At 44.2% G+C, this 24,596-nt stretch overlaps 1 protein-coding gene across 3 annotated transcripts; it reads right to left on the minus strand.

The window, feature by feature from the left end:
* Window positions 1–7,002: 7,002 nt before the first annotated feature.
* OCIAD2 (OCIA domain containing 2) lies at window positions 7,003–23,550 on the minus strand. 3 transcript variants are annotated; one of them, XM_049630473.1, is made up of 9 exons: window positions 23,407–23,550; window positions 22,621–22,816; window positions 20,924–21,051; window positions 16,920–17,006; window positions 16,531–16,627; window positions 14,831–14,884; window positions 11,514–11,561; window positions 9,975–10,092; window positions 7,003–8,158 (listed from the first exon to the last, which is right to left on the minus strand). In XM_049630473.1, exons 3-9 carry the CDS (start codon window positions 20,987–20,989, stop codon window positions 8,077–8,079), a joined length of 552 nt encoding a protein of 183 aa, XP_049486430.1. In that variant the 5' UTR covers window positions 20,990–21,051; window positions 22,621–22,816; window positions 23,407–23,550; the 3' UTR covers window positions 7,003–8,076. The 3 variants fall into 3 exon arrangements, with proteins under 3 accessions (XP_049486430.1, XP_049486429.1, XP_049486431.1); XM_049630472.1 differs by lacking the exon at window positions 22,621–22,816; XM_049630474.1 differs by lacking the exons at window positions 16,920–17,006; window positions 22,621–22,816 and having other exon boundaries at window positions 7,007–8,158; window positions 23,407–23,543.
* Window positions 23,551–24,596: the final 1,046 nt, after the last annotated feature.

Consider the following 24,596-nt stretch of genomic DNA (forward strand, 5'->3'; position numbering starts at 1 on the left):
CTGTGACTCATGACGGTAAAGAGCAGAACACCTTAGAGTAGTGGCTGTGTTTGAAATATTTGCAAACTCCACAGGAATAAAAATTGGTATACTTCGTTATTGACTTAATATTTGTTTCTGGTTTAGGTGAATGGAAAATGAAATTACGGTCTCTAAATTCTGCTTTCTCATTGCAGTTCTACCAGAAACACAATGTTCAATTAGCTGTTGTAAGTCCCCAAACTCAGTGGCTTTAAAATGTCATTTATTATCTCCATTTTCTCTGTGAGTCCAGAATTCAGGAAGGTTTCGGCGGAGTGATTTGGCTGTGTCTCAGATGCCGCGTGGCATCTCTCCTTTCGTCTGGGTTCAGGACCTGGTCACATCCCGTGGGTGGGTTTGTGGACGTCTCACAACATGGTGTTTTCGGGACAGACTGACCTTTTAAAGCTCTGATGTGAATGGTGCAGCAAGAATGTCAGCAGCTGCCTTGCCTTTTATTTCTGGTTTGGCCTCAGGCCTGTAGCATCATTTCTTCACAAGCCTTCCTATCAAAGGGCAGGAACATAAGACTCCCACTTAGTCACATTTTTAAAAGAACAGTGGGGTGGAAGGTGTTGCAACTCTTCACCCTTTGGCCACAGCAATTGACATCCCTCTCATGCAAAATAAACTACTTTCCCAGGACCTCCAGTTCACATCCATTATAACAGCTCAGAGTCTGGGAGCGCATCTCATCAGGTCCAGTTGCGGAAGAGGCACTAAGGTGAGTGTCTGAAGTACCCTTTGTCAGTCTTCAGACCTGTGAACTGAAGAGAAGCCACCCGCCCTGTTCATCGCAAATAGCCGTTGGGTATCGCGTCACCACACCTACTCAGAAGGGGGAAGTGAGAGGCTCAATGCCAGTCACTTGTCCATGGCGATTCCCACAAGTCCAGCAGGCTCACGATGCCAGTTCTTTGTTAGGGCTTAGGTGTTCCCACCCAGGGGTTCAGCGTAGCTCTCAGTCCTGCCTTCCCCTGCGATGTAGTTCACGTTGGCAGCAGAGTAATTTTTTCAGCCTTCCTCCGCATAGAAATCCAGCATTCCGAGACCTCTATATATCCCTGTCCAAACTGATAACAGTTTTTTAAATCTGTGCAGTTCTGAAGTATCCGTTTATGATCCATTCCGTTACACAAAAGCCATCCATAAGTCTGTTGGAGACTGTCCTTTTTCTATGCTGGGCGGCTCCCTGCGATTAGAAACCTTGGACAGGGTCTACAGGTTATGCCTGTAAGACTTCTAAAGGGCCATTTGTGTGTCTGCAATGTCCTATGAAGCACAGTCATGTGGTGTTGAACAAAACCTTTTGTCCCACTCTGGATTTGGTCTTTGCCTGGAAGCCATTTCTCAGTATGAGAAACTTGTAGGCTGAAGAGACTTAATGAACCTTTATATTTTCTACAAATCACATTTGGAAGTGGAATATATTCTTCATTATTATTATTTTTTAATGTTTATAAACAGGGCGAGAGAGGGGGAGACACAGAATCCAAAGCAGGCTCCAGGCTCCGAGTTGTCAGGACGGAGCCCAAAGCACGGCTCAAACTCATGAACTGGGAGATCATGACCTGAGCCCAAGTTGGACACTTAACCGACTGAACCACCCAGGCGCCCCTGGAATAAATTGTTCTTTATATTAATTACATCTCTTCTCTCATTTTAGACAGCTAGAAGAAGCCAAGTGTCACCCTCAACATTGCCCAGAAGTCTCAGCTAGATCGTTTTAGGTACATTTTCAATTTTCCGCGTCGCCACGGGTAAGAGTTTTGCTAAACTCTGTGACTCATACTCAAAATCTCTTCCAGCTTCCAATAATGTTTCCCTCTCCTGTGATCCTTGACGGTCACCTTGAGAGCTCTTTAGGCTTCTGTGAGGACCCTCATCCAGGCTTTTTAGTTTTCACTAACCATGTCCCCAAAGTCCTGTCAGTACATGGTCTGCCTCTTGTCCCCCAGACCAATGTCACGTTTTAGGTTTGTGTTATGGCAGCACCCCACTTACAGCTACCAAGTTTCTGTATTAGAGTTTGATAGAAAAGCCGAATTGCTCTGATACAGAGTAAGGGGGTTATTATAACGACTGGGTCTTTGGCAATTGTGGAGCTGGAGATCAGTGTGCAGCCTTGTGCCTCTCTATCTAGTGTCGGGCCTGTCCTTAAGACAGAGACGCAAGTAGAGGGGTACCTGGGTGGCTCAGTCGGTTGAGCGTCCAACTTCAGCCAGGTCACGATCTCGCGGTCCGTGAGTTCGAGCCCCGCGTCGGGCTCTGCTGACGGCTCGGAGCCTGGTGCCTGCTTCGGATTCTGTGTCTCCCTCTCTCTCTGCCCCTCCCCGGCTCATGCGCTGTCTCTCTGTCAAAAATAAATAAACATTAAAAAAAAGTTAAAAAGAAAAAAAAGACGCAAATAGAAACACACAGACAGGGCTTATAAGGCTTAAGTCTGGAACTGGCACACCTTCATTTCTGCCCCACATTCTGCCTAAAAAGCAAGTCATGTGGACAAAACCTAAGGTCAAGAGCTAGGTACTGTGCCCCACTCACAGTGGGAAGAAATGGAAAATTCCATGTCCGAAGGCAAGGATGTAAGGAGAGGTGAAGAATTAGGCTGGTAATACAATCTACGAGGGCAGCAAAGGTAACTTGCTGCCCCGAATTCCATTGGGCCTTTCATTCGTATCTGTCTCATACAGACACTACCCCACATTGTATTACAGCTGTTTATTTATATATCTTTTCTCTACTTCTTGTGTATGAAAATACCCCCCTTTCTTCTGGCACATTGCCTTGCATATTGTAGGTACTGAAAAATTATTGTCGAATTAATGAAGGAAGCCACTTCTGGGCTTCCAAATCATCAGGCCTGTGGTAACAGCCCTGATTTTCAAAACCAGGGAGGTATTAAGGGAAGTTCCTTTTTGATATTTGTTTCCCCACCGTTATTAATTCCTCCCTCCCACCCTTCCCCTTTTGTCACCTTCCCTTCCTAGCCTCATTCCTGTCCCACCATATCTAGAGATGTCTCTTCTCTCTAATAAACCAAACTACTCTTCAAGGTTGTAATACATTCTTCAAGACGATCATTCAGCCAACAAAGATTGAGCACTTACCATGAACACTATACATTAAGAAACCAAAGGGGTTAACTGAATATTTTCCAGGGCAGCTGACACAACACTCACCTGTTGAATTACAAATCTGAAACTCAAAAGGACGGATAATAGCATCATGAAATCAAAAAGAACTAAAGATATCATGCGTTACACTGGAGTTCAGAATGACCAGCTGCCTAAGCGTAAAATGGGGAGACTTGACTTAAAGGTAGGTCATGTGAAAAGCTTAGCACAGGCCAAAAAAGTGTGACACGTACTTTTGGACTCCAATTAAAAGTCGTGGTAGTCGTAGTAATAGCTGACATCCCTTGGTGGTTACTCTGAGCCATGCACTATTTATTGGAAGCATTTTGTAAGTATTAACTCATTTAAGGGGTATGTGTCTGGCTCGGTGGGTAGAGGATGCCACTCTTGATCTTGGGGTCGTGAGTTCGAGCCCCACATTGGGCATAGAGATTACTTGAAAAAAATAATAAGTAGTAGCTCGTTTAATCCTCATGAACAACCTGTCAGGACAATCTAAAATGTTTCCATTTTACAGATGAGAAATGGAGGCACAGAGCTGACTCAGCGGCGGAGCCTGGATATGAGCACGGAGCGTCATGCAGGGTCACTCTTGTCCGTGCATGTGCCTGAAATGAAAAGCTCCATGATTGCGGTCTTTTCTGAACTGGTCAATCCATGTCTGGGGTCTTGGTGTAAGAAAGGACAACACGTACCAAAGGTGTCCCAAGACCAGGATGTGACAGGGCTGGAAACCCACTCCAATGGTTGAAGAAACTGAGAGGAACATGTGTTCCAGTGTTTAAAGGCCACTCTGGAGGCGCCTGGGTGGCTCAGTCGGTTAGGCGGCCGACTTCGGCTCAGGTCATGATCTCGCGGTCTGTGAGTTCGAGCCCCGCGTCGGCCTCTGTGCTGACAGCTCAGAGCCTGGAGCCTGTTTCAGATTCTGTGTCTACCTCTCTCTGACCCTCCCCCATTCATGCTCTCTCTCTGTCTCAAAAATAAATAAACGTTAAAAAAAAAAAAAATTAAAAATAAATAAATAAATAAATAAAGGCCACTCTGGGAAAGAAGAATAAGAATCCTATTTTGTAGCCACAGAGGAATTACGGGTGTAGGCTGACAAACATAAACGAAGTCCCTATATCTGACCAAGAACTCGGGTTGGGGCTGGAGACTCAGACATCAGTAAAAGAAGACATACTTCTCATCCTGGAAGAGCTTCGTCTAGGGGAGAGGGAGGTGAACCTGGGCTCCCATAAGACCTTTCCGAACACTTTTGCACAGCTGGGCGGTATAAAGCGTAGCACCGTAGATCAGCAGGTGTCCTTCCCCAAGAAGTACATATGTGCATCCTGGAATCTCACCTGCCCAGAGAGTGGAGGGGATTCTCACAGCGGTGGGTGGTTGGACTGGATTTCACGCCGCAAACTAGCAAAAATAGAAACTCCTGGGGCACTTGGGTGGCTCAGTCAGTTTAAGCGTCTGACTTCGACTCAGGTCATGAACTCACGTTTTGTGAGTTCGAGCCGCGTGCATCAGGCTCTGTGCTGACAGCCCGGAGCCTGGAACCTGCTTCAGATTCTCTGGGTCCCTCTCTCTCTGCCCCTTCCCTGCTCTCACTCTGTCTCTCAAGAATAAGTAAAGATTTTTAAAAATTTTTTTCAATGTTTTATTTATTCTTGAGAGAGAGAGACAGAGCATGAGCCGGGGAGGAGCAGAGCGAGAGAAGGACACAGAATTTGAAGCAGGCTCCAGGCTCTGAGCCATCAGCACAGAGCCCGATGCGGGGCTCGAACTCACAGACCATGAGATCATGACCTGAGCTGAAGTCAGACGCTCAACCGGCTGAGCCACCCAGGCACCCCAAAAATTTAAAAAAAAAAGAATACCAACTCCAGAAAGACATAGAATTCTGTCAGTTGTGTTCACTGTTGCATTTCCAGGATCTAGGAAACAGACTAGATCTGTTACCTAGGCACAGACTGGGTGCTCAGTAATTGAATATATGAAAGAATGAACATATAAAAACCAGAATCCTCACATAAAAACCTGTGTTATTTGTTTTGAAAAGCTGGAAGATGTGGCAACAGTGGGCCCACATATTTGTGTGTGTTGTGGAAAAAGACTGGGTTTAACATGCCACTACACTAGTTCAGCTTCACTCGATTATCTGGTCCTGGACTTTGCTGCCTCTGGGTTAATCACTGAAATCTCTGCAAACTTTTGTTTTGTTTTGTCTTTTGAGAGAGTGAGAGAGAGAGAGAGGGGGAGCAGGGAAGGGGTTGAGGGAGAGGGACAGAGAATCTTGAGGCAGGGCTCGATCTCATGACCATGAGATCATGATCTGAGCCGAAATCAAGAGTCAGGTGCTCAACCCACTGAGTCACGCAGGTGCCCCTGTGCAAACCTCAAATGTCTGTGAAATCAAATTCTATAGTTGAGCTCTAATGTGGAAAAGTTTTGTTGATTACCAGATTGCATTAGTTGAACAAGAAAATGATCTGTATGACCTTTTCATTGCTTAATCAAGTCATTCAAGATAACTGTTATTACTTTCATGACATTAACAGACAATAGATAAGTCATTTATTCTGACAGCAAGGGAAGAGAATATCTTTGCTTAAGTGAGACATATTTTTTTAATGTTTATTTTTGAGAGAGAGAGAGTGTGCATGTGCACGCACACGCTCACATGAACAGGTGAGGGGCAGAGAGTGACAGTGAGAGAGAGAGAAGATCCAAGGTGGGCTCAGCACTGACAGCAGAGAGCAGATGCAGGGCTCAAACTCATGAACCGTGAGGTCATTACCTGAGCCAAAGTCACATGCTTAACTGAGCCCCTTAAGTGAGAATTTTTAAAATATATAAGCATTATATACAGTACATCTTTTTTGTCTGTTTTTATCATGAAGGCAATGCTTTCATAAGCTTATGACCAGCTTGGTGACGAGTGTTGGTAATCTCTAAATGCTGCAAGACAAATGCTACTCTTTTGACACATCTTCCTGCAAGAAACATTCTCCCCACGATCCATGCTTCCTAATATACGCAATAGAGAAAGCAGCAAAATATTTGAGATTTCTTGGATGACCTTCCAGTTTTTTCTTTATTGATTTCCTTTCACCCCGTGAAAGGAAAGATCACTGTGATGAACTGTTTCAATGAATAACTTACCTGCTTAGGAAAAGCAGAGAGCCCAAACAATAAATCCAATTTGACTCAGGAGAAAATATGAAGACGTCAGCTATAAAAACAATGGGCCTTTTCAACAATAGATTCAACTTTTCCCAGTACCCCAAGACTGATTTCAACACTGACTTGCTGTGCTTGGCAATCTGAAGATGTTCTGATCCCTGGGAAATCATTTTCTGGCTTGTAGGAAATAAATGTGCCTAATTCTGAATTGTTGCCTATCACCCAGAGAACAGAGTCACCACTAGTTCGTTGCCAGAGTCAGGAGTTCAACTGCATCCACGAAGCTAGGATTGTTGGCTTCTGATTTACAGAAATAGAACTTTATCAACTGAAAGACCAGGATACATACTATGAAGGAGATGAAGTCAAAACCACACCATTTCAGGTATGCCTGGGTGGTTCAGTCGGGTAAGCGTCCAATTGTTGATTTCAGCTCAGGTCATGATCTCAAGCTTCGTGAGATCAAGTCCCACGTCAGCCTCTGTGCTAACTGATTCTCTCTCTCACTCTCTCTGCCCCTCCCAACACTTGTACTCTGTCTCTCTCTCAAAAATAAATGAACTTAAAAAAAAACAAAACCCTCCATGTCATACACTTAAGGTTCATGTAAAAAGAAAATTTCCCAAATATTTTTGATATTTAAAATGAGATATTTCAGATCAATTATTAACTTCTGATGAGATTTTCCTTTTTATACATGGTTTCAAGATGTATTAATACAAACAGGTACACGTATGCACAAGTGTGCACGCACACACACACAAACCAGTAAATAAATGGCGACACATACATAAAGCATTTTCCTGAGAAAATGCGAAGATGCAAATTAAATGTTTATGAAGGTCTCAGACAACTCGCCATAAAATGCAAGGTCTCCAGTGCAAGAGGTTAGCTGGCTGGTTGGTTGGTTGGTTTTTTCATGCAGAAAACCTGGTAGGAGAATAGGAATCCAACTCCTGGGGTTGGATTGGCTGCTTCTGAGCTCCTTATAGCCCCAAAAGTTTGTCATTCCGTGAATTAATTCTCCAAGTGATCGTTCCCATAAACAAATTGTTCCTTGGGAGAAGGAGGGGCAGTTTGGAAAGTCAAGTTTAAGAACCCAGTTCTTTAGTGCTGACCATGAGCATGCTAAACAAGTAACCTAAAGATGATGGGTTCTTCCAAAACTTCACCACACCAATGAGGCACAAAGTCATCTATGTCACTGAAAGGGCAGTGGGTTCAAATTCTGACTCTTTCAAGGGAAATATTTTTTATCAACTTAAACATCTTGGTTCCTATATTTTAGAAAGCACTTCTCAAACCTATAAGACACAGTCTTTCTTGTCCTGTTTCTACCTCTATACACATTGGTTTTCTTTGGGGCATGGCTTCCAAGTTCCTGAATATTCACTCCCATCCTGTATCCGCGATCTTAAAACCCTGGACAAAAGCAGAGTGAAAGAATGGATGGCCCAAATCAGCGAAGACTTGAAGTGCTTTTACTCAGCTGTAAGCAAGTTAAGGAATGCAATGTAATTTCTTTTTTGGTGTGTGAATGCCCCCGACAAGTTCTCAAATCGCAGACAAACATATACTGCTCACTTCAATTGAGGATCTTCCCCAGAAAGCATGTCAAAAAGAGAGAAGCACAATGTTTCTGTTCCACTATACATATGTTATTTTAAAGCACACTTGAAATTCTAAATGTGTACAAATTCAGAGAGAGGTTTAAGGAACTTCCAAAGCCATAGAGACAAGTTTAAGAAGCTGAAGGCTGAGAGCTTCCCTTCTCGTGTAATCCGTGCTTGATTTTGCACTCCTCACAGGTAAGCAGGCAGTGCCTAGAATGGAAGCAAAAACAGAAGTCTGTGCTTTGTCACTGGTTGGTCTATCTAGTCTTAACACAGCGTGACTGAGAGGCATCTTCTATGTGGAAGTTCACTAGCCTAATTTTTTTTTTTTTAATTTATTTTGAGAGAGAGAGAGTGTGCGTGCAAAAGTGGGGCAGAGAGGGAGAATCTTAAGCAGGTTCTGTGCTCAGCATGGAGCCTGACATGGGGCTCGATCCTATGACCCTGGGATCATGACTTGAGCCAAAAAAGAGTTGGATGCTTAACTGACTGAGCCACCAAGGTGCCCCTCACAAGTTCTAATATTTAAAGGAAAAACAGGAGTTGTTTCTTGGTTTGAGACCCCCCCCCCCCCCCCGCCGAATGTCATCCCCCCCACAAAGGTCAATAATGATCTTCACGTCTGATGTTGTTTTCACAGGTTTCATGCTGCCTTTCAAATAGAACCCACTGTGACAAGTGAAGGTTTTGAAAGAAATGTGTTCCTAACACCAAACCTATCAATACTATCATAGAAATAAGTACTATTTACTGGGCCCTCACTGTCATAAATAATCACTCCTATTCCTTGTAACATGCCACGAAAACAATTCTGATCACCATTTTCTACAGAGGAGGAAACTGAAAATCAGAGAGGGTAAGACACTTGTCCAAGGTTACACAGCTTTGTAAGCGGTAGAACTGGTTTTCACCTGGGTACTCTAACCACTGGGGTAATGTCCTTAACTCCAGAGTCCTGCGGTTGACACCTCTGAATGAGAATCACAATACACGCCAACCTAGAAGGGTTCTGAGAAGTCCCGCTGTAAAGAAACCTGTTCAAATCCGGTGTGACCCCGTGATCGTAGAAGCCATGTCTGCTGATGAAGGTATTCGTTAGAGACCTGCACGATGTCTCGAACACAGTAAGTGCTCAATGTTGAGCAAATGAAACAGGTAATTATTATTGAATAGCAACAGCTCAAAAATTGAGAGTTAAAGAGGTTTTTTTCAACATAGAGATGTTTTAAAAATTGTCTAATATTGTCAGTGGTGAAAAGGCCTTATTTAACTTTTTATAATTATCTTCATTACAATCCCTCAGTCAAAGGGGTGTCTGGGTGGCTCAGTCGGTTAAACATCTGACTCTTGATTTTGCCTCAGGTCATAATCTCCTGGTTGTTGAGTTTGAGCCCCACAGTCGTGGGATCAAGCCCCGCGTTAGGTTCCATGCTAAGCATGGAGCCTGCTTGAGATTCTCTCTTTCTCTCTCTCTGCCCCTCTCCACAGCTTGAGTGCACGCGTGCTTGCTCTCTTTTATTTTCTCCAATAAAAATAATAAATAAATGAATAAATAAAAACAGTCCCTCAGCCAAAAAGATTACAAACCTGTTGCAATGACATGGATGGATCTAGAGAGTATTATGCTAAGTGAAATAAGTCAGAAAGACAAATGCCATATGATTTCATTCATATGTGGAATTTTAGAAACAAGTGAGCAAATGGGAACAAATTAAGAGAAAGAGAAAGAGAAAGAGAAAGAGAAAGAGAAAGAGAGAGAGAGAGAGAGAGAGAGAGAGAGACAAATTAAGAAACAGACTCTTAACTATAGAGAACAGTCCGATGGTTACCAGGGGGGAGCTGGGTGGGGGGGCTGGGGGAAGCAGGTGAAGGGGATTAAGAGTACACTTGACATGATGAGCACTGGCTAATACATGGAGCTGTTGAATCACTGTATTGTACCCCTGAAACTAATAGAACACTGTGCATTAATTACTCTGGAATTAAAATTTAAGAACTTAATAAAAATTTTTAAACAGTTACAAACCTGTTATGCCCTGGACCAAAACCAGCCCCACGGAGCTGATCTTCGACGGAATGGAATTTACTCTGGCACACTCGTATGTATGATGCCTTTCCAAGGGCAAATCCCAAGATACCCGCAACTGTAAAAGCAGGTGAGGAAAGATAATTTAAAAGCTCAGCATCACCTCTATTAATTATCTTCTAGAACTTTCTACATTAACAGTAGTAATTCTTGGGGCGCCTGGGTGGCACAGTCGGTTAAGCGTCCGACTTCAGCCAGGTCACGATCTCACGGTCCGTGAGTTCGAGCCCCACGTCAGGCTCTGGGCTGATGGCTCAGAGCCTGGAGCCTGTTTCCGATTCTGTGTCTCCCTCTCTCTCTGTCCCTCCCCCGTTCATGCTCTGTCTCTCTTTGTCCCAAAAATAAATAAACGTTGAAAAAAAAAAAATTAAACAAAACAAACAAACAAAAAAAAAAACAGTAGTAATTCTTACATGAAAAGTACCGTGGTAAATCAACGAACAAAACCTCTGAGAATGAGTCTCCCTGTTAAAGAGCAGGATTGGGAAATGGAGGCTTTCTGAGCTCCTCAGTTTTGAGCTGGTGGTGGAAGGGCCAGGATAGAGCCAGCAAAGGAGGCAGGCAGCCAGTGGGAGGCCCAGGTGGCAAACAAATGCCTGAGGCCCCAAGGCAGGGAGGGGTGGGCTTTGGGTGGTGGCCATAGGTGGATTCCAAATCATGGGGCACGAAAGGCCCTTAATTCTCTTGATGGGTTACAGTAGGGGCAGCGGCACTCCATCTTGCCTGCAGGGAAGAGAGCTCACGAGGCAGAGGGGATCTCCTATGGGAGAAATGTCCAACCTGCTCTTCTTGCTGGGAATGAGGTTTCAGACCCTGAACTGCAACACGTCCTCTTTGTACATAACGGGTCTGTGTATGAGTGGAAGAAGATGAAACCCCAAGTTTGTGGGAAACGTATTACTAGAAAGTCTCTGATTTTTAAAAATTATTCATTTGGTAGGTCCATTATAGAAAATATCTTGGGGGTGCATGGGTGGCTCAGTCATGATCTCGCGGTTTGCGAGTTTGACAGCCCAGAGCCTGGAGCCCGCTTCAGATTTGTGTCTCCCTCTCTCTCTGCGCCTCCCTCACTCATGCTCTGTTTCTCTCTCTCAAAAATAAATAAACATTAAAAAATTTAAAAAAAAAAAGAAAATATTTAGAAAAAACCCGGCTAACTAGCCAAAAGAAGAGAATGACAGGTCCTAATGGCTCTATCATCCAGAGGCTCTGCTTGGTCTCCTCTTGTATGTTGTGCCCATGCCTCTGAGTCCAGGCTTTAACGAGGCCTAAGGTGGAGTCCCTACTGCTCAGTCTTATATCAGAAAGTGCTGAATGAACTAAGAACTTCAAAGTGACAAGAAACAGACTGATTTTTCAGAGAGTCAACGCAGGCAGTTTGTTAACCTGACATTCATATCTCCAGTTGCTATAAACATCTTGTTTAAAAAAAAAAAATGAATCTTTTTAGGGTTTGTTTTTTTAACTTCTATAACTTACGTGCAACTTTGGGCAATGATCCAAATCTTGGATTAGATGCTAAATAACCTAAGAAGTAATATATAAATACGTTATTATTACATTTTATACCTTATTTAAATTTACCATTAAAGTAAATCTTGATATACACAGATTCTTAAAGAGATGATTTGTTAAAAGTTATAAGTCAATTCTTAATTGAACTTAACTCTCAACCATTTTTAGCAAGTAGCAAAGTATTAGTAGCTTTAATGTACAGAAAAAGAACATGAAACAGACCATTTAAGACTAATTTAAATATATTAAGGGGGGCACCTGGCTGGCACAATCCGTAGAGAATGTAACTCTAGATCTTGGCGTTCTACGTTCAACCCCCACATGGGGTGTAGAGATTACTTAATAAAATTTAAAAAAAAAATGGTATCAACGCAAAGAGGGGGCTAACAATCTAGTTCCAAGCAATTAGGCATAGTCCCCTCCCCTTTTTAAGTAACTCAACACGAAGTCTCAGTTTAGAGATTCACAGTATATATATCATAATTTTAAAATGAAAACAATAAAACCTGTGGAAGGCAGAGTAATGGTCTCCTAAAGATGTCCACATCCCAATCCCTGGAAACTATGAAGAAAATGGGATTAAGGTTGCTAACCAAGTAATTTTAAAATAGGAAGATCATCCTGGATTATCTGGGTGGACCCAATGTAATCAAGATTCAATCATCTTGAGGGCCACCTGGGTGGCTCAGTCAGTTAAGTGGTGACTTTGGCTCAGGTCATGATCTCGTGGTTTGTGAGTTCGAGCCCCACATTGGGTTCTGTGCTGACAGCTCAGAACCTGGGGCCTGCTTCAGATTCTGTGTCTTCCTCTTTCCCTGCCCCTCCCCTGCTTATGCTCTGTCTCTCAAAAATGAAATAAACATTAAAAACATTAAAAAAAAAAAGATGTAATCATCTTGACTATGGAAGAGAGATTCAGAGACATATCATGGCAGTATGAGAAGATCTTGCCTCAGTGTTGCTGGCTTCACAGACAGAGGAAGGGGCCATGAGCCAGAGAATGTAGGTGGTCTCTAGAAGCTGGAAAGGGAAAGGAAGCCCCATATCCCCACTCACTCCCCCCCCCCAAGGAATGCAGCATTGCCAACACTTTGATTTCAGCCCAGTGAGACCCATTTTAGACTTTTGACCTCTGAAACCCTGAGATAAGCAATTTGTATTGTTTTAAGCTATCATATTTGTGGTAATTTATTATAGCAGCATGGAAAACTAATATACAAACCTGGAAAGGTATATCTGTACACATGCAGAAAACTGTAGATTTTAAGCAGTTTAATATTTATAAAACATTAACCCCTATAGATGTCATGGCCATATTTTTTTGTTGTCAGAAGTGGTCTGATGAAGGCTTGTTACTGATTGATGAATATATTTCTATAAAAAGGCTACCTTGAAGTTATAAAAATGAAATTATATTTAACAAATCACCTTTAAAGACAAGAATAATATTGAGTGAAATGGGATTCTCCTGGATATGTGACATATGTGGTCTCTGACACCCCAAAAGGAACTAGAACATTTTCCCTCATGTTTGCTGGGTACAAATATTCTTTTAAAAATCCTGGTAATTGGGGCACCTGAGCGGCTCAGTCGATTAGGCGTCCAACTTGATCTCAGCTTAGGTCTTGATCTCAGGTTTATAAGTTCAAGCCCGCATTGCACTCTGTGCTGGGCATGGAGCCTACTTTAAAAAAAAAAAAAAAAATCCTGGTAATCAGCAGTGTTTAGTATAGCGGTCTTCAACAGGGTCAGGTACCTTCTTGTTATCTGGGACCAAGTAATGTCTATGGAGGCTCTGGTGAGATGGAGAGAGAAGAACGAAGAGAGCAAGAAAGGGAGAACAGACAGGAAAAGTGGAAACCTCTAAGAGACAGGAAGAGGTTATGTGGGGAGGTGCTGGGCGGCTGCTAGTTCTCTCGATCTGTTGCTCAGATTAGACAGGGTCCCTTCCTTAGGCAGATGTAGCCTCTTGCATGCAGCCTCTTGTCATGAGGAATGGCGTGATGGACAGAGTTCGGGTGGATTTCAGTGTGACTTACCTCCTTGGAGCACAGCTGGGCGGGAAACAATCTGTCTAACCATACCTGGAGCCCCTGGGAGACACAGGGACTCTGGCACAGAGAAAGTCGCTGCCTCAGTATCCTGTGGCTGCTGTAACAACTCACCACAAACTCAGTGGTTTAAAGCAACACAAATTTGTTACTTTATAGTTCTGGAGCTCAGAGGCTCAAAATGGGTCTCACTGGGTGACAGACCATTTGGGCAGCTACACCAAAATATGGCAGGCTGGGTGGCTTAGCAACAAAAGAAATTTATTTCTCACAGTTCCGGAGGCTGAAGTCCAAGATCAGGTGCCAGCATGGTTGGGTGAGGGCCCTCTTCGGGGTTGCAGACTTCCTGTTGCATCATTATGTGATGAAAGGGGCTGGGGAGCTCTGTGGGATCTCTTTTACAAGGGCACTAATCCCTTCATGATGGCTCCACCCCTGCCCAAGGCCCCCTTCCTTCCTCATACCATCACACTGGGCCTTAGGAGTTCAACAAGTGAATTTGGGGAGACACATATATTCAGACCACAGCACTGGGCTAAAATCAAGATAGTAGTAGGGCCGCATTCCTTTCTGGAAGTTCTAGAGTTTCTCTCGTTTCCAGCTTCCAGAGGCCAGCCACATCCCAGACTCCTGGGCCCCTCCTCCGTCTTCGTAGCCAACAGTGTGGAACTGAGCCTTTCTGGTGCTGCCATCCCCCTGGTTCCGTCTTCTCATCCACCCTTGCATTTTTAATGACCCTTTGATTACACTGGGCCCATCTAGATAATCCAGAAAAATCTATTTAAAAAATTTTTTTAATGTTTATTTATTTTTGAGAGAGAGAGAGAGGGAGACACAGAATATGAAGCAGATTCCAGGTCTGAGCTGTCAGCACAGAGTCCGACGCAGGGCTCAAACCAACAAACCATGAGATCATGACCTGAGCCGAAGTCGGATGCTTAACGCACTGAGCCACCCAGGCGCCCCGATAATCTCTCTATTTTAAGGTCAGCTGATGAACAGCTTTAATTTGTCTGCAATTTTAATTTCCCTTTGCCACGCAACTTAATATAGCCACTCCTTCTGGAGATTAGGACATCTTCGGGAGAGGGGGTGCTTAGGCTGAAAATAAGCAAAAACCTGCATACATAAATCTTCCACCAAAAAACAATGCCAAGTGCCAAAAAGCTGCCAGGAGCATCACTGAAACCTGGGCTCTCAAGTCGAACAATAACTGATTCTGAATCTTACCGTGGTGGACTAGTCCTTGGGTGGCGAGCATGCTCACAAGAGAAAAAGGCAGAGCTGCAAAAGAAAGATCCGGTTCAATATCACTAGTTTAAAACGTGGCACCTCACCCAGAAGTCAGGGGAAATTAGCCTGTGTTTTCTTCTCTTATCGACCTTGGCAACGAGGTGTTAGTCATTTGTTATTTTACTTATTCAACAAGTATTTATTAAGCACCGCATGAAGAATTTTCTTGAGATCTGTCCCAGTCACTCAGCCGGGAGGCACAGCATTACCATGACAAAACCTAGCCCCGTGCCACTCCAGCTCTGACACCCGCCTTTAGGGACCGCCCACCACGCACCAGATGCTGAGCGCCACAGACGACAAAGGTAACTTAGTGAGAGTGCACACTTAGCCATTGAATCTGGGAGTCGCCTTTAGCTGTCTCTTGAAAATTTCAATCCTACAGAAAAGTTAAAAAACAATACACTAAACTCTGGCATACCTGATCTAGGACCGTTCCCAGCTTGTCTCAGAGGATATTTTGGATATGTCACAATTTGGATATGTCTATTTTCTGAAGATTATGAGATTATCACATTCATGTTAAACATGGGCGGTGCTGAGCTATGATTTTTAAAACAGGCAAGTTAGTTTGGCAAAGGCGGTATCTAGTTCTATCAAAACGCAACACTTCTTCCAAGAGCAGAGAGCACTTAACAACATCCAGCTCCTCCCAGCAAGAGAAAAATCAAATAGCAACCAATGTTTCCACTCATATCTACCTGATGGGAGACAAATGGGTCATATTGAAATGTTAATCTACTAGTGCTTACTTAAATTACTTATTCATAGGTTGTAAAAAAAAAAAAAAAACCAAAAAACAAACTCGTGAATTTCTAGGAGCACGATCAAGAATCATAAAATATAATAAATATCAAGTTCTAAAGTGTTGCTTCCAATTCCAAAACAATTGATATTGAACTTGAATGATTTGAGAAATTAAAAAATGTGTATTTCAAAGTATAAATTATCCCAATGCTGCAAAACACTGGGACTAAATCTATGGGCTCTATTATGACATTTTCAAATGACAAATCATGAATTTTTTAAATTGGAAGAGACCTTAATGCACAGCATGAATCCACACCCTCGCCTTATATAAGACAGGCCCAGCAAGAGGAAGTGAATCAGCAGAAAAGGTTATTTCAGAGACATTGTAAGAGAATTATTATTAATGGAATGTTGCCACTTTTTACTCGTATCACAAAAATTTTAATGTTTATTTATTTATTCTTATTCCACAAATATTTACTAGGCAATTTCTATATGTGTAGTGCTGTGCTTGGCTCTGGGATGAAGCAATGAACCTGACATTATTTCCGAACTCAATGAAAGTTAGTCTAGCGAAATGTAGGAGGGTCAAATCTTTCCAGAAATTCTAAATAACACTCTTGGCACACGCCCTTGGTCACACGGAGGAAAGTGTGTATCACTTCTTGCTAAGTGAGGGAAGGTGTTCCTACATCAGGTATGACCTCTGCACTTAAAAGGGCTTCAATATGGATTTAGAATTGAAACAGCCACTGATATTTAAAGTTCTTCAGGGAATTATGCAGTCTCTGCTCAAAAGGGACTCATTACCATAATTCTACTGTGGTATTTGGGCAGTTTATTGCAGCAAATATGGTGTTAGCAAAGATTAAGAGGGGTTCAATTACCTCTCTTCCAGAAGCTTTCTTCTTGACACTCTCGGATAATCTTTGAAATCTCTCCTCTGTGGATGTGCAGTTTTGATTTTGGACAAAATAATAGACTCTGCAAGGAAAGTTATGTGGTGAGTTGACTGAAATCATTAGAAAAGCATCTGCTGTTTTCTCTAGAGGAGGGCAGGGAGGTCTCTTCACTCAGGTCACACAGCGTGTGTCCTGTGTGGCTGCCAGCAGAGTAATGACCAGTCTCAGCCAGTGCCTTCCAACTGGGAACGCTGGGTGGGTTTAGGCAAGGAAAGCATCCCAGCTGCAGAAGCAGAGTGACTCATGGACTCGCGAGTATGGAGCAGATATCTGGTCACAATGAATCACTGTCGAGGCCACATTTTCTTTCTTACCCCCAGCTTCCGTCCATGCGGCTCATCCTGCCTGCAGTGCTCCTCACTCCCTTTGCCTGCCTGGTGTCCTTGAGACCCAGTTGCCTCCTGGGTGAAGAAGAGATTTCCCCCAAAGCACAATGTTTCCATCTCTGGGATCCCATTCAGGGCAGTGTACTACAAGTTAGCTATTTATGGATCTGCATTCCAATTCATCTGTTTATACTTCTGTATGCATTTTTAGGCTAAGAACTCGCCAACAAACGACTTTTTGTCATCATACTCTATCTTAACAGGTTTCTTTTTTACACATTCATAAGTGGTCTGCACGTAATTTCTGATGGGATGACCAACATGGTTGAAATGATCACTTTTACTAGATCTATTCTTTTTATTGTGTTGATATGCTATAATCTGGACTAACTCCCATCATATACCACCCTTCCCCTTTTGTGGGTATATATTACTCACTCTTACTTCCGTTCTCTATTCTCATATTCTCCTCTATCACTGCCATTCTGGGGGCTTAATGCCGATCATTTGTTGGTATGCATTGCTGCAAAATGTTCAGTTATGGGTGCATGCATCTTTTTTTATGCAAATGGAAGTTTTGTATATTTAATTGTACTTTAAATGTTAAAAAATATTTTTAATGTTTATTATTTATTTTTGAGAGAGACAGAGGGTGTGCAGGGGAGGGGCAGAGAGAGAGAGGGAGACACAGAATCTGAAGCAGGCTCCAGGCTCTGAGCTGTCAGCACAGAGCCCGATGCGGGGCTCGAACCCATGAACCGTGGATCGTGACCTGAGCCAAAGTTGGAAGCTTAACCGACTGAGCCACCCAAGCGCCCCTTAAAATGTTTTCAACTCAGCTCTATGCTTTTAAGATCCATCCATGTTGCTTACATATCTAGTTCACTGTTCCAACTGCTGGCTAATTCTCCAGGATGCTTCCTGGAGGATGTTTCCTCACCAGGGCATGTCTCCTTACAGTCCCCTGTGAGAATATTTCTCAGATATACCCCTAGAAGTAAAATACAGGGCATGTGTATTCCCGATTTGACAAAGTCTTGCTAGAGTTCTCTCCCCAATGGCTGCATCGTACTTACCCACACCAGCAGTCTTGAACATTCCTCTATGCCTACAGACCCCACCTAGGGGCCAGTGAAGCTGGACTGTAAGCAGGTTAAAGAACAAAAGCTTGGAATATTTGGCATTATCCAGTTTTCTAAATGTTGACAGTCCAATAGGTATAAATGTTAATATTTTATTCTTATCTGCACTTCTCTGATAACTAATGTGTTTGAGAATCTACATATTCTTCAGCCACAACACCCTTCTCCTCGAATGTTGGGGCAACCCTCAACTGAACCTGGGCTGTGCTCTTTTGTTATATGGTAGTTCAATGCTTTTTGATTGTGGTAACACACACATAATACTTACCATTTCAACCATTTTAAAGTAGACAATCTACGGCACTGAGTCCATCCACAATGTTGGGCAGCCACAACCACTGTCTAGTTCCAGAACTTTTTCATCACCCCCAAAGGAAATTCCATACTCATTAAGGAGCCTCTCCTCATTTCCTGCTCCCTCCAACCCTTGGCTCCCTGGCGATCACTAATCTGCTTTCTGGCTGTACGGATTTGCCCATTTGGGGTAGTTTTATGTAAGCGGTGTCATACAGTATGTTTCTTTTTGTGGCTCTCTTTTCTCCCTTTGCATGATGTTTTTATCGTTCATCCATGTTCTAGCACGTGTCAATAATTCATTCCGTTTTGTGGCTCAATAACATCCCATTGTATGGATATACCACATTTTGTTTCTCCAGTCATCTACTGATAGATATTTGGGTCATTTCTACCTTTCGGCTGTTGTGAATAGAGCTGCTATGAACTGTTTGAACACCTGTTTTCAATTCTTCTGACCCACACAGTAATTCTATGTTTAACTTACTGAGAAGCTGCCAAACTGTTTTCCCACCAACAAAGTATGAGAGTCCCCACCTTTCCACATCCTTGCCAACACTTCTCATTTTCTCTTTTGTTTGTTCTTTTCAAATTAGCACATTAAAATTCTCAATATGAATTATTTCATTAATTTAAGCTAAATAAGCTAAACTGTTTCTGTTTTAAATTATGGTCATGCTAGTGATTGTGAACGGTACCTCATTGTGGTTTTGATTTGCATTTCCCTAATGACCAATGACATTGGTCATCTAGTCATTTGCTTGTTGGCCATTCACATATATTCCTTGGAGAAATACCTATTTAAGTCCTTCGCCCATTTTTCTAATTGGGCTGTTTTTCTCTTTGATGTTGAGCTGTAAAAGCTCTTTGTATATTGTGGATAATAGACCCTTGCCAAATATGCATTTGAAAATAATTTTTTCCATCCTCTGGGTGGTTCATTCGTTTTTAAAAAAAATTTTTTTTAATGTTTATTTTTGAGAGACAGAAAAAGAGACAGAGCGTGAGCGGGGGGTAGGCAGAGAGAGAGGGAGACACAGAATCCAAAGCAGGCTCCAGGCTCTAAGCTGTCAGCACAGAGCCCAACGTGGGGCTTGAACTCACGAACCGTGAGATCATGACCTGAGCCGAAGTCGGAGGCTTAACTAACTGAGCCACCCAGGTGCCCTTCATTCATTTTTTAAAAACAAATTTTATTTAATTTGCTCCTTACTATATTAGTCACACTTGTATCTCCTTGTTTGTGAATTATTTATGTAGGACCTCTGCCGTTTACCTCTTGGATTTTTCATGTTTTTCTTGAGGTGCAATTCTTTCACTTTTGAGTTTTGCCTTGCTGATTTTGCCAATATTCATTTTTGGACTCTTTGTAGTAGATAACAATGTGGATGACGGCCACCGTTTCTTGAGTACTTTTCCACGGGCCAGGCACTGTGCCAAGCACTTTACATGCATGATGACAGGTGGGAAGACCTCACGGCCCCTATGCCTTCAGAGTTCTACAAACAACTCAAGCAGGTGACCTCTGTCTTCTTTCTCTACAACTCCCCACAGCACAGCGCCCGGCTGACGGTGGTCAGGGTGAGTGAGTCACGGGGTGAGAGAGGGAGCTCTTCTCACCCTCCACTTACCTTAGTTCCTCAGCAAGCACTCCTTATCGCAGTGTAAATATCTCCCCTTGGTCCTGCCTATGGCTGCAGCAGGGGTGGGGCACATCTCCCTCCCTCCTTTGTCCCAAACACACACATATATATGCATCCAGACTCAGGGACCCTGACTACCACACTTGCTGTGAGTCCTGCAGTCAAGACCGGTGCTCCCGCACAGTCTCCACAGAGGAGTTCTGGTGACCCTTTCCTGTAGAGCCATAAATGTTTCATGGTTCTCTATTTCACAGAGGCAACTCGGGTGTCTAAATTTTTTTCCTTGTGACTGCGTGTCATTTGTCTGTTAACCTCTCCTAAACTTTGCTCCTTCAACATCACCCCCCTTCATAAACTCATTTTAGCTGGGAAAGTTGATGCTGGAAAACAGGAACTCCATTTTCCCATCACAATACTTTCTCTTTGCTTCATTTACGTGTCCCCGAAACATATACTATTCCTTCTGAACAATTTGAAATATCGTGCCCGTGTTAACACTAGGGTTCTCAATCTGATCACTAATTTAGTGGTTAAGGAACACCTGTCAGCAGCATAGATCAGTATGATCAGCCCTGGTAATAAAAATGTAAAAGCAGGCATGATGTATCATTCTGTTAGATTCAGTTAAGACTTTTGCTCTGCTAAAGGAAACCTCTTCAGTCCTTGACAGCCTACGTAAGAGTCAGGCTAGATTCTAAACAGGGAAGAATAAAGAAAGGATTTTATAAGTAAAAACTGAAAAGGCTCCTTTTCAAGGAAGCTAGAAAAGTAGTTTCCTGCCCCACTCCATTGTCTCTGCGCCCATCCAACAAAGTGCCAGACTGCAAAAAGATGACTGGCCAAGGATGAGGTCTAAGGAAGGTTCTGGATGATGTTCCTCTTCAGTTGGCAGACGTCCAAATTAAAAATATACCTGCTTGCTTGGTGGTGGCAAATGGGGGCCTTTATCTTGATTTCCATGAGTAGACACCGAAGCCATGATGACTTTGTCTCTGCTTCTCTTCTAGTTGAGCGTACTCAGCTTATTCGTTGACGTGAAGTCTAAGGAAAGTAGAAGGGAGTCACTATGCCGTGGCTGAATGTTTAAATCAACCTTAAAAACACCCTTAGTATCAACTCACCAATTTGGAAAACTTATTTTCATTTTATCATTAGTCTTCATCTCCAGCCACCTGCGAAACTCACATTCTAATGCTTCTTCCCCACCAACGCACACAAATTAACTCACCTAGTGACAGATTAGATTTAGAATGTAGTGATTTGGCACTATGCACAGTGCTACTACTTAGAAATTGTGTCCTAGGGGCGCCTGGGTGGCTCAGTCAGTTAAGCGGCCGACTTCGGCTCAGGTCATGATCTCGCGGTCAGTGAGTTCAAGCCCCGCATCGGGCTCTGTGCTGACAGCTCAGAGCCTGGAGCCTGTTTCAGATTCTGTGTCTCCCTCTCTCTGACCCTCCCCTGTTCATGCTCTGTCTCTCTCTGTCTCAAAAATAAATAAACGTTAAAAAAAAAAAATTTAGAAATTGTGTCCTAAAAAAAGTTTCAATTCATTACAAGGTCACTAGGTACGACAAATATTTATGGAGTGCCTACTATGTGCCAGACCAGGGAATACAAAGATGGATAAGACAAATCAGTGCTGAAGGAGCTCCGGGTCTAAAGGGGAAGAAAGACAAGTCAGCAGTTACACAATAGGCAAAGGGCTCCGTTACAGGTATGTACAGGGTACTAAGGAAGGAGAAAGAAAGGTCTATTCTCTCCAGTCAGTTCCTAAGACACCAAAGGCTAAGATTTTTGAGCTTTCAAGGGGTGGATGGGCTCCAGAGGCAGGAAGACCAGTTTGGAAGGTAATATATTGTCCAGCCAAGGAACTGAAAAGACCTGAACCAAGACCACATGGAAGGACAGAGATGATAAATCTGAGTTTGGAAATGCTGGATATGGGTGCCTGTGGGTGCATACATTGGAACTAGCCAGCAGGAATTAGAATATTTGATAATTTGGGTCTGGAGTTACAGATTAGGCATAGGCTGAAAAGATGAATTTGGGAGGTGCCATCGTAAAGATGATAGGTAAAGCAAGAAACATGAATAAAATGATCTACAAAGAGTACTGGAAGATGTGAGCTTTGAGGCCAAGGGAATACCAACAAGAGAAGAAAAACAAAACAAAACAGGCCAAGGAAATGACTGAGAAGGAATAGTTGATACAGAGGGGTAGGAATTTCTAAAGGAGAGAATGAATTATCAGTATCACATGGCTCAGAAAAGTGATTTGGCAATGTTGGGCATAGTCCAGGGGGACCCCACCCCACTCCTCACCCCAACAATGGCCACTACACTCAACAGCCCTGGATTCTATTTCCCTGCAAAGTAAATATCATACACATTTCAGTTTCCTACTAAAATGCCAGGCATATGAGCCAAGGGGACCCTTAGTTGTACCAGGCTTCACCTCAGATATCTAATGTTATTATAGAGGCAGCATGATGATACCCTACAGTGAAAAGTCTTGAAATCAGAGACCTGAGTTCAGATCCCGACTCTACTCCTCACTAGCCTTGTGCTTTGAGGCAAGTGATTGAATGTGTCTGTGCCTCAGCATTCTCACCTGTTACTTGGGGGTGATGGATACAGCAAGGGGCTTGAGGGGCTATTGCAAGGATGAGGAAGGAAGACGAGGGATGAGTCCATAAACCCCAGCTCAGGACCCTGCCCACCGCGGGCGGATGAGCAGTAAAGGGCAAGCTGTCAGAGTGGCCCTGGGCACTCTATTTCTTGAGGATCTTCAGGAAGCCTTTGCTGACCTAAGGCCAAATTAGATAGTCTTTGCTTAGGCATTGGGCCGCTGCCTCAAATCCGGAAGCAAGGACACCACATCTCAGCTTTGGGGGTCCCCTCAAACCCAGTGAATCATCAGTCCACATCTGAGCAAACCTCCCGGGAGCGTGCTGCTTTCCAGGTGCAGCTCCCGCCACCGTGCCCGGGGCTGGTTTGGGGTCCCTCTGCTTCCCCAGTGCCTGGGGTTGCAGGGGTGCTGGCAGCTGGGCAGTGGGAGGGAGGCCCGCAGCAGCACGAGGAGGGGTGCTAGCTCAGACGGACAGCGGAGGGGGTCGCCGCACTTTCTGGCGGCGGGGGAGAGAAGCCGGAAACAGCCCGCAGGACTCTGCCTCGATCTACACCCTGAGGCCACCTGCACAACCCCAAGCGTCCTACGTTTGCCCGATGTCGGCCGGAGCCCGAGCCAGGAGAGGAGGGGCTGGAAGGGGCGACTCTAGATGTCCCACCCCTGAGGACCCCGGCGGTAAAGCGGCAGAGGAGCGCCCCCCCACCCCACCCCTTCCCGCTCCTCGCAGTCCCTCCCGCTGTCGCCCGCGGTCACCCGGGGCGGGCTCACCTGCGTAGGTAGGGACCCGTCGCTGGTCGCGCCTGGGGGCCCGCGGAGCCGAGCCCAGACCGCCTCCTTCCGCGGCCGCAGCTGCAGCGGGACTGCTCCCGCCTCCCGGCGCCGTCCCCACGCCTCGGCCGCCTCCCCGCCGCCGGGCCCCCGCCTCTTCCCCGAGCTGCCCGCGCCGCTCCTTCCTCCTCTCGCTCCGCCCCTCGGCTCGCACGGCGAGTGCACCCAACCCCCGCCTCTCTCCGCGGTGACGTCAGCGCCCGCTCGCCAGTGCTCCGGCTGAAACGCTGCTCTCGGAGGCTCCCACCCCCTCCCGAGTCTAGACACCTGGTAGGTTCTACCTCCTCGACGTTCAGAGAACTTCTTTCATCCCAACAAGAACTGCAACTACCATCTACCGAACACTCTCCCTAGGCCAGGTGTTCACATGCACTTACAGGCGAGCCTTCCTTCCTTCCTTCCTTTTTTTTTTGTGGGGGGGGGGGGGATATAATTGACATATACCATTATATTTCAGATGTAAAACCTCATGATTAGATATTTGCGTACATTGTGAAATGATCACACTAAGTCTAGTTGACGTGGCTCACTATACAGTAACCAAAACCAATTCATTTTTCCCCCCTGGGATGAAAACTTTTAAGATCTACTCTCTCGGCAACTTTCAAATAGGCAATGCAGTATTATTAACTGTAGTCACCATGTTGTACATTACACGCCCATGATTTACTTATTTTATAACTGAAGTTTGTACTTTTTGACCCCTTTCGCTCATTTCACCCATCCAGGTGGAATCCTTTTTACAACCTTTAGAGCGAGTACTGTCATCTTCATTTTATAGAGTAGGCGGGTGTTGTGCAAGGCCTGGGACTTTGGAGTCAAAGCCAGGTCAGCCTGGCTCCCAAGCCTTCTCTTTCTATTATTCTCTGTCCCTGTGCTCTGGCTGCCTGCCACTCCCAGTGTCAGTGGCTGACACTGACACTGAGGGAAAGCTGCCCGGTGCCTTTGTCATCTTTATCACTCACCCCAACCTCCTCATCCTTATAAGCTGAGCATCTTCCCCTGGGATGCCCAGCACTGGGGCTCAGAGAGTGTGTTGACTTAGAAGTCAGGTTGTAAGTCAAGTAGAAGGCCCTCATCATTTCTCACTGTTTCCTACCATCCTGACTGGTCTCTAATGCCTCTGGCTT

This window comes from Panthera uncia, chromosome B1 (genome assembly GCF_023721935.1).
Source record: "Panthera uncia isolate 11264 chromosome B1, Puncia_PCG_1.0, whole genome shotgun sequence".
In the NCBI taxonomy this organism is placed as follows: domain Eukaryota; kingdom Metazoa; phylum Chordata; class Mammalia; order Carnivora; family Felidae; genus Panthera; species Panthera uncia.